This window comes from Gobio gobio (assembly GCF_949357685.1).
Source record: "Gobio gobio genome assembly, chromosome: 4".
In the NCBI taxonomy this organism is placed as follows: domain Eukaryota; kingdom Metazoa; phylum Chordata; class Actinopteri; order Cypriniformes; family Gobionidae; genus Gobio; species Gobio gobio.
In genome coordinates, this window is record NC_137100.1 from 13,422,259 (window position 1) to 13,432,907 (window position 10,649).

The window sequence follows — 10,649 nt, forward strand, 5'->3', positions numbered from 1 at the left end:
TTTATTATTATTATCAATGTTGTAAACAGTTGTGTAAAAAATATTTTCAGGATTATTTAATGAAAAGAAAGTTCAAAAGAACCACATTTATCTGAAATATAAAGCTTTTGCAACATTATAAATGTCTAAACTCTCACTTGATCAATTTTGATTAAATAAATGTATTAATTTCTTTTAAGTTCTTTCTAAAAAAAAAAACAAATCTTACCGACCCAAAACTTTTGAACGGTAGTACAATGTTACAAAAGCTTTCTATTCTTTTGAACTTTCTTTTAATCAAAGAATCCTAAAAAAAATTTTTACACAACTGCTTTCAACATTGATAATAATCATAAATGTTTCCTGAGCAGCAAATCATCATATTAGAATGATTTCTGAAGGATCATGAGACATGAAGACTGGAGTAGTGATGCTCAAAATTCAGCTTTGCATCACAGGAATAAAAGACATTTTAAAATATATTCAAATAGATAACAGTTATTTTACATTTTAATAACATAAATGCAGCCTTGGTAAGCAGAAGAGACTTCTTTAAAACCATTAAAAAAATCTTAATGATTCCAATGATTGACTGGTAGTGTATTTTTCATTTTAATTTAAGGAATTTTGTTTATTTAATATTTTTTTATATATCTGTTTCTATGGAGCCTTAATTAGTAAATGTATTTATTTCAGTTAGTTGCCAAGGCAACATCTCTAATTTAAGTTTTTCCATCTAGTGTTTATTTTTATTTCAGCCTTATTTCAGTTACCGAAAATGATTTTTAAACATTATAGCTAACATTTAAAATGGCTCATGGTTCAGTTTTCCTTGATCTTTTGACATATAAGAGGTCATTGTACTATAAAAAATAGCCTGTTAGTTTCAGAACACAAAACTTCCTTGTCAGTCCAAAAACTGTTTTTTATTGAAACCAAGCTCAGAAAACAACTCGTTTCGGATTTTGTCACATTACCTTATATTGTGACGAAAGATCGCCTCTGCAGAAGAAAATCCATGCGTACTTCTCCATCATTGCCTCTTTAGCCCTTCCCACCGATTCACACGTCATGTAGTAGATTTTGTTGCTAGATTACTCCAGCAACAGAATTATAGAGATGCCTCTGAGGATTTAGTTGTGTAAAAACCATTGCAATCCTTGTAATGCTAACATTAAGAAAATGTGGATAAACTTTATTTATTTTTTAAATTTCCAGTCAGATCGTGTCAGTGAGACACTGTGCGTTTGTTCACTTCATTATACTGCGGATTCGTTGTTAAACATTTTCAGAGAGAGAAAATAAAAAAGAATTCAGTGCAGAATATATTGGAATCGATTACGACGCAACACCCAAGTACGAGCAACAGTTTTTTCACCATGTGTCACTATTGTTTAGTCCGATAGAGATCGTTTGATATGTTCTGAGTACTTATACAGCAGTGCCGCAGTCAAACTGAATACTTGTGATTTGCTGTTCTGCATCTAAGGGGTTAATGTGTTGGATTATCATATACAGAAGAAAGCAGGTAGAGAACGCTGCTTTTGTTATTGTTTTGATCTAAGCCATTCCCTGTAATCCTGAATAAAAGCTTCAGTGAGCGACATCTTCTGTTTTGTCATCAGTAAAATGTTACGTTTTCATTTGATTTAAAATATGACATTTCAAATATTTCATTTTATCGAAAAGGATGAACGTTGAATAGCCTATAAGAACAAGTATGACAAGTGAGACAAACTATGGTACATTCATTCATAGTTCCATTTACACGAAACACCGCAAGTCATCCTTTGGCAATTATAACTGCGGTAACTCCAAGTACTTATTTTAATATGCAAAACTATTACCCAATCATAGCAGTTGGCATTTACTTCAAAGTCTTGAATCAAAATGTGTGTTCGAAAGAGAGGGTCAAAAACAGGATAGAAAATAGCTTATCTAAATAAGGTTTTTTTAATGTAAAAATCTTGATAACATTATACTTTTTTTTTTTTAAATGCAGTTCATGACCTGTTTTGATTGTTTGATTCTCCAAACACTAGGTGGCAGTGTCTGATCACACAAAGAGCAGACTGCATGAAGACCAAACTACACAACATCATTCCATTACCTCAGACTGAGTGAGTTTAAGGTTTCTACATCATTTATATCGTTTTATTGGCAGTAAGTTAATGTGATAACATGACATGTTTTCCAGTGGGGAACGTGAAGAGGTCGAGTTGATGAATTCTGGTGTTCAGAAACTAAACAAAGACTCTGAGCCCATTTCTTTAGGGAACATTCATGTGGAACAACATCAGTCTCCAGGTAAACATTTTGTTTGTTTGTTTGTTTCTTCACTTATTTCAACTCACCACAGCAGGTTGTTGAGCAGTGACAACATTTTGAGGTGATAATGATAATGTATCAGTATCATTATCTTCAGTCATTTTGTTGAATTAATGACTTCGTCTAAAACGCATTTGCATGTTACATCACCTCCTGAACAAGTGCAGACCCAAGTTTGAGTTGTGTGCCACATGCACACGAATCGTGCCACAGTTCCATTGCAACCAAACTCAGAAGACGTCCTACAGGTGTACCATGGTGCACTCCCGGGTCCACATTATAGCTTTCACATTAGCAATTTTTCATGCCAACCGTGCGCCTTTTTGATTTAAACTGCCTGTGTGAAAGTCACCTAATTCTCATAAATATCTAGTTTATTTGGCTAGGAGCCTCAAATGTTTCAGAATTGTTTTCTTCAAATATGTTGTATATTTTCCTTAGAAAAAGATGACACTGAGGTCATGTCAACCACGCCATCTAGCACCAACCCATTTGAGACCAAATCTGATGAGGAGAATGAAGAGGAAGAAAAAGAAGAAAACTTACTACAGGATCAGGCTGAAGATGATGAAGCGTTCGTGGTGGCTGATCTGACTGATCGACTGACGTTACTGAAGCAGCGCTCGAGGCTGGGCATCGCCATAGATGAGGATGAGGCCGAGGCCTTTGAGCTCCAGCCACTCAGAGCTGATGAAGCTCTCAGAACACGTGAGTAGAAGATAAACCTCTACGAGCTACCCCTCTCCCGAAACTGAAAACTTAATTCGGATAGGGACAGATAAAATCCAACAAAACAACTTCTGGGATTAAAGACACAATATGTAAAATTTTGCCACTAGAGGTCGCTTATTCAAAATAAAGGCGTAGTTTTATGATGCCTTGATTTCGCTTTTATTAAGTCGCAGACGAACACTTCCGCTGCTTCTGCTCATGCGTATGTGAGGTAAGGCAGCGCTGTTTTATCATAGACACATTTGAGTGTGTTGAAAGTTATGTTATAATGCTACTATGAGACACTTGTTGCACTCTGCAGTGAGCTAGATTGATATACAGGGTTCCCACGCTTCTTAAAAGTACTTGAAAGTTCTTGAATTTAAGACGCATGGATTCAAGGCCTGGAAAGTACTTGAAAACAAAGATAGGTCCTTGAAAGTGCTTGAATTAAGCATTAACTACATTTTGTTAGAGTAGCATGGTGCTATTACAAACGTTGGCCTTCATGCGCTGCCAAAGCCAGAACAAACCAGCGCTACGGGAGGAAGCTATTTCAATATATTTCTACTGTTCCATAAGCGCCATCTACTGTCAAAAGCCCTATTCGGATGGTAATTGTTTCTTGTGGGGTCGTGTGGTATTTTCATCATTGTCAGGGGCTAGTCAGTGATTTTATTGCAGCCAAAATCCAGAATGTCAGTGTTTTTCTCCCACCACCCGCGTAAAAATCCCTGTCCGAATTACCTACTGTTTTTAGACAAACACCAAGGACGTGTAGTGATTTTATTATCGTCCAAATCCACATCTCTGAGTTTTCGAGATCACTTAAAAATTCCCTGTTTATATTCTTTTTGACCACTGCAAGCCACCGTACGGTTGTGCTTTGCTGTAATTTGGATGCATTTATTCTAGACTTTCCTTACTGAAATGATGGCGAGTATTTACAAGAGCGATATATTTCATCACTGCTCAAAAAATTAAAAGAAGAAAAGCACGTAAACATTTGAAATGGGCCGTTATTACGGCAGCAATTATATATGTTAAATATAATATATTTGCAGGTCTTAAAAGCCTTCAAATGGATTTTTAAAAAGGTACATGTACAGGTGATTTAATAAATAATTTTGCATATTTTTAATGCACAACAATTAACTTGTCCATATCTTTTCATTTAATTGGAAAATTCATGTATACAATGTTATCTCTATATTTTGAAGTTATAATTAAGTAATGATTTATAAAAAAGAAAACTAAAACTAGTGTGAAATAAATGTTAAAAGCAGGAATAAGTTGAATCTCGTGAAAACTCGCTCGCTCTTGTACACCAGCCTCTTTACTCATTGGATTTTGTAAAATTAGAAATTTTTCCTCATTGGAAATTGTATTTTAGTTGTCAGTATATGCCTTAGCGTTACTGCATTAATGATAGACAACGGTATAGTAGGTATTTGATATATTGGCAGTAACACACCCACCTTTATCGTATTTGTTGTGCTTGATTTAAAATAAAAGGTGCTTTAAAAAGTCCTTGAAAGTCCTTGAATCTGGTGTTCATGAAAGAGTGGGAACCCTGGGTATAGTCATGGTAAAACATGGTACCCGCGGTAAATCAAGAAAACAAGATTTAAACAATAAGACTAACTGTGTTGAGCTGTTTAACAATGATTCGTTTTCTGTCAATTAATGTATTCAAACAGTTGCTCACCTGTTTAATAAAACACATAGTATATTAAAGCATCTTTGGTGTTTCCACGGTTTCTACAAAATAAAACCAGAAATCGAGGCTAACGCGGGTATGATGTCATTTGATTTCTCTGGATTTCAACATTCTTGGAAACATTAGGGATAATGTAAGTACACAAGTCAGCAAAATATATAACACTGTTCTAGTGGTTTTGGGATATTTTAATCCAAAAATCGTACATATTGTGCCTTTAACTGTAACCCTATATAACTGTAGGGCTGTAACGACACGTCAACAAACCGCCCTGGACAACAAGTAATCTGCCGCGCCATGTAATGGGAGAGCCGCACAAAACTGTATAATTAGATGGATTAGTTTACTCACAGAGATAGAGAAATGATTTGCATTCATCTGAAGAACCTCCAGAGCTGCCGTGGATGTGAAATGTGAGGTGCGGCTCAAACGTACTATCTGCAGTCGGTTACAAAGCATTTTAAGTTGCCGTTGTTGGTTGTTTATCTCTTTCCACATCAGTGTTTTTTAAAGAAGCTGCCAACATTTTTGATCATTTTCAGAAAACTCACAGAATATTTTGTTATATGAATATCTCAACATGCAATATATCAAAAGAAAGAACAGGAGCCTCTGCTTTAAAAAAAATCTAGCTTCATGCATTCTTTTTTTCGTAGTGTCTATTTACACTAAGTGCAAATAGCGTGCCTTGTTGGCAAGTGCTATTCGCACTAGCTCCGTCTAACAATGCCTATTTGGGCCAAACAAGATATTTCGACGTCTTCAGTGACGCAGTCAGTAAAGCGTTAGGCTTAAGGATCTAGGTTTTGACGCGATCGACCCGGGTTCAAATCCACCTTTTGCCGAGTTCGCTCTTCTCCCTTTTTCCCCATCACATATCACATCAGAAAAGCATTTACTTTCAATAATAATTAAGAAAATGTTCTTAAAGTATAAATAAAGTGCCTAACAGAATGTTTAATAATAATAATAAAAGCATTTAATGGGTAGGTTAGGGGTCGGTGTAGGAAGGGGTTTTATTGTCCCATTAAGGCAGCATCCATTTAATAATTTTAATAAATATAATAATTTACACTCCATGTTAATACTGCATCCTGTTAATGTACAACAATACAGAGGTGCAAATAGTATGTATCTGTCAAAATAAAGTATAAATTGCATGTAATTACTATTTACACATATTGCAAAGAACTGCTACTTTTACATGGTATAAATAGAATATATATTTTCACTTAATATGCTTTTTCACTTAGTACATATCATCTGTCGCTAAGAAAATGTTATTTTCACTTAGTGCAAATAGCCGCTGTTTTCTTTTTTTATCAACTCTTGAAGTTTCATAAAAAACAACCTTTTGAACAAAAAGCTGAGAAAATAGCGTTTTTGTCAAAGATTACATCCGGATTGGATTCAGAATGATGTTTAAAACATAGATGGAGTAGATTGAGTCCATCAACACCCCTAAAGCTTCACAGTCGTTTACCTCTTCATGGGTCAAGATTTAATTTGGTAACTTAAGCAGTTTTAAATTTAATTTATATGCTCTTTAATGTTTGATGATTGCTTGTTTTACATGTGCATAAGCAATGCTTCTATTGCTGGGTAACTTAACTCTTTCCCTGCAAGCATTTTTTATAATTTTCACAAAAGTTTCATGGCCCCCAGAATATTTTGTTGTATGAATCTCTGAACATGCAATATTTCAAAAGAAAGAGCATACATTAGGACGTTTTAATTTATATGCTGTTTAATGTTGATGATTGTGTTATTTTACATATGCATCTGCTTACATATTATATCACTTGTTTCTGCTTCGCCTGTGTTTTGATCCTGAGATTCTGTGCTCTTTCAGAAGATGCGTAATAGTGTTCCCTACCATATTACGGTAAAAGCTGTAAAAAAATAAATAAATCTGCAGTGGTGGGTAAGCGTTTTCTCATAAATGGGGGAAAATTACGTTAATGGATTAATAGACTAATCCGAAAATAATCAATAGATTAATAAAAAACAATCTATAGATTAATCGACAAATAATCAAAAGATTAATCAATTTTCAAAATATTAGTTGCAGCCCTATGAATCTGTCGATTTCTCATTTCTTTGTGTTCTTTAGTGGCGACACTGAGGCAGCTCCTGATTAACCACATGTCCAGTCAGGACACAGACAGAGACCCAGATAGAGGAGAGCAACGGGAACATGCGGCGAGGACAGGTTCTCAGCAGGGGCCGGAGGACAGCGCTGCGATCGGGTCCACTGTTGAGAACGGCTCAGAGAGGGGCGAGAACAGAGGGGAGAACGCACAGGAACTGCCCTCCGGAGACACAGGCTTCTTTGAGACGTCTGAGGATTGTGGTGTGTGTTTGTCCTGTTTTGTCCTATCCCTTTAACAAATATTAAAGCTGCCGACTGTTTTTGGTTAAAAATAATCCAAAATCAATTTGAGCAAGTACGTAACCAGCCAGTGTTCAAAACGATCTCCTTACCATGGCCGATTCACAGCGGTAAGCTTGTAACAATGTTATAATTTGAGTGGTACTAATAGCTTTCCGTGGAAAATTCGAGCTTCCGCCGTTCATCTTTGCGTCATTACATCACGTCTGTATACATAAAGAAGGAGTCCCAGGTAGTATGCTATTGCATGTGAGGATGCTGCAGGTGGCGGATCATTTATCAAAATAACAATCATCGTTGACAACTGATGCGTTGATAGACACATACACCTCACAACATCAGATTCTTTCGCGCTGAGGAGCTGTGCCGATGCACAAATAACTGCGATTTCAGGGTTCAAACAGAGATGGCAACAAAAAGGTAAAACTTACAGACTGCAGCTTTAACTGGTCACAAATAGTGGAGTCAGTTTATGTGATGTTTCATCCACACCAGCAGTTGCCAGTATAAAGACCAAGACAAGTGCTATATTGATCAGTGAAACAAACGCTCAAAATCGTAGGTGGTACTTTTAAATAAGTTGTTACTTTACAACGGTTAAAACAGTTCAATATAGAACGAATGTGTGTAGTATGAATGTAATCTGGGCGTACTACATTATCATTTTCACCTCTCCTGTGGCCTCATGGGATTGAAAAGTCAAAGATCTGTTGTATGCACACTTCAGAATCTCAGCTGAAGTAGTAGGTTGTCTGGGTACGTTTTTCCTACTGTTTTATTAATACTGTGAATTTGTACATGCTTCTCGTACAAAACATATATTTCAGAAAATAAGTTGCACCGGGTCAAAATTACATTTACATGTTGAAATAATGTAAAATACCAGTAAATAAAACAAAGTGTTTACACATATTATAAAGATATATTTTAGTTAATACTGAACTGTATTTTAGTTTAGCTCAAACATTATAAACGGCTTGTGGGAAATGTGCAGCTATACAAATAATCTTGGGCTCTTCATTTGGCACAAATCCAAATCTGTGCACTTTGCATATGTTTTGAATGCCTGATTTAGTTTTTGGAAAATACTGTACTGTTTACACTAACTCTATAGTAGGCAAGTATGCACATTTGGAAGCAGCCTACTTTTTACACTACATTTACATTTTCTGTTGGCCGTATCCTGTAACCCTTCCTCTCGTTCGTTTTCTGTCAGTCTCTGCAGGCAGTTACATGGTGCTGGAGGTGTATGGAGGCTCAGGTGAGAGCAGCACAGATGACGACGTGCAGGGCAACAGCGGGGAGCCTGTCGCCGGGGGAGACTCAGGCATCGACTTGAAGAAGCTCCTCTCTTCCTCCTCTCAGAGCAGCGGGGGACCAAACCTCAACAGACAGATCATGACCCATATACGTCTTCTACAGGCCAATCTGCAGCACCTGAAGGTGACATGTTGCCCTCCAAGAAAACCGGTCACGGATAGACAAATATACAATGACCAAAAAGTATTTATAAGTAATTGGCTTACCATAGTCAATCAGGGAGTGCGTTTACAAGCATGTTCTTAAGCCGACAACGAACATGGTCATGTAAACACGGTAACCCGTTTTCTTTTATCGGAGTAAGGTCATAAACGGCTTAGGCAGAAACCGGTAGGAACAGGTCGTTTTTTTGCCTCTTATCCCGATTTTGCGCTGCATGTAAACGCATTAACCTGCTTTCTGTCGGCTTAATGAAATGCGCATGTGTGATAGGTGACAGAAACGCACACTTGTGGAGCAGATTTAAACACATCTAGACCGAGTGAGCGTTTTGCATGAAAGAAAGAAGGAAATATAATCACAAACGCAGACTCTTTTAAGACCCAGAAAATTGTAAAAATGTGTTATCATCTCTAGTGCAGTAGAAGTGGTTCAGTCAAAACGCTGCATCTGTAATTTCATGAGAGTGTACTATAGCCGCAAGTTTCCCGCTGACACGTAAGCTATATTTAACATCACAACTGACATAACATATGGAATACTCGGAGTCAGATACGGAAATTATTATTTTTGACATCACTACAAGGAAATAAACCGATTTATTAATAAAGTCATGTAAACACTGTTTACTTGCGTTGTCAGTTTACTGGTTTGCATGTAAACTGGGAAAACTGGTTATTTCAATAAGCTGATATTTGTGAGTTATCAGCTTACTGGTGTGCATGTAAATGTGCTCACGGAAAGACAAAAAACACATTACAGAGGATAGATCATGTACTGACTCATTATTTAAATGTTGTTCCTTTTGAAGAAAAAAAAGTTACATTGTGTCTTTAATCAACTAGTGTTTGGGTGGTTTTAGTGGATGTATGAAGTCGGTTCACCTCAAGTTCACAGAGTAACCACAGGTCATATTAACTGTAAACATGATGTTAGAAAACCAGGAAGTGGCACAATACTATGGAAGCTTGGTAGTATAAAAAAAAGTAATTGCGACTTTAGACTTTTCACAATTCAGATTTTTTTTCTCAGAAATGCGAGTTTATATCTAAGTTTTGAGAGGAAAAAATCAGAATTGCGAGTTATAAAATTGGAATTGAGAGATATAAACCACTTGAGAAAAAGTATGTATTGTGAAAAGCCCATTTACAATTTTTTTTTTTTATGTGGTAGAAACAAGCTTCAATACAATACTTCCCTTTTATATTGTTTTACTGTTATTTAAAAACATAACTTAATTTTTTTTTAATAAGTGGCACTTTGATATTTTATCTAATTCAGGGGTTTTCAAAGCACCGGAGATTCTTGGGGGTCCCTGGAGAATTTGAGAGACAATATAATTACAAAACACATTTTAACAGTAATAATTAAAAACAAATGAAAACTGCATGTTTTTTGTTTATGAAATCTTTCTGAAAATTCTAGTTCTATGTTTAAATCTCTCCTTACAATTTTGCAAGCGTACTGGTTCTATGGCTGTTTAGAATTGTATTTACTGAACAGTGCTGAACAAATACATTTGAATTGAATTGAAAATGTTTTTATAATATAAAAAGAAAACTAACATTCTGTTAAGAAATGCTGTAATTTCTGTAAATGTCTGGATAATGTCCAAAAGTTAAATTTTTGATAGAACATCACACATACTATTTTTCTTGCAATCTATAATTTGGATTGCAAGATAAATTGGCTGTCTTTATATTTTATGACAGGGGGCCCTTGAAATGAAAACCCCTGATTTAATGCAATGAGATTCATACATTTTAATGTCAAACTGACCAAATATTTTCTGGGGCCACTGCATGTTGGCAAATGATTTTTAGATTTTAGAAAAAATAATCAAATAAAACAGGTACATGCCTGTTTGGCTCAAGTCACAAATTTGAAGTAATACTTGATTCTGTTTTTGTTTTGTTTTTCTCCAGGATACAGAAATCAAGTATAACCAGCTACGCCAAAGGCTATCAGAGGAAACAGCTACTGACACAGAGGAAAACAAAGGTAGCGCGGTACTGCCATTATATATACACCCTAAAAGAG

At 35.8% G+C, this 10,649-nt stretch overlaps 1 protein-coding gene across 7 annotated transcripts in view; it reads left to right on the plus strand.

Annotated features, from left to right (window-relative positions):
- The window catches only part of arhgef12b (Rho guanine nucleotide exchange factor (GEF) 12b), a 111,009-nt gene that overhangs the window by 98,804 nt on the left and 1,556 nt on the right, over positions 1-10,649 (plus strand). For all 7 annotated transcript variants that reach the window (XM_079816001.1, XM_079816002.1, XM_079815998.1 and 4 more), the window contains 6 exons: positions 2,022-2,099; positions 2,177-2,286; positions 2,749-3,015; positions 6,852-7,091; positions 8,347-8,573; positions 10,535-10,610. In XM_079816001.1, coding sequence (XP_079672127.1) covers positions 2,022-2,099; positions 2,177-2,286; positions 2,749-3,015; positions 6,852-7,091; positions 8,347-8,573; positions 10,535-10,610 — 998 coding nt within the window. The remainder of the gene's footprint in view (positions 1-2,021; positions 2,100-2,176; positions 2,287-2,748; positions 3,016-6,851; positions 7,092-8,346; positions 8,574-10,534; positions 10,611-10,649) is intronic.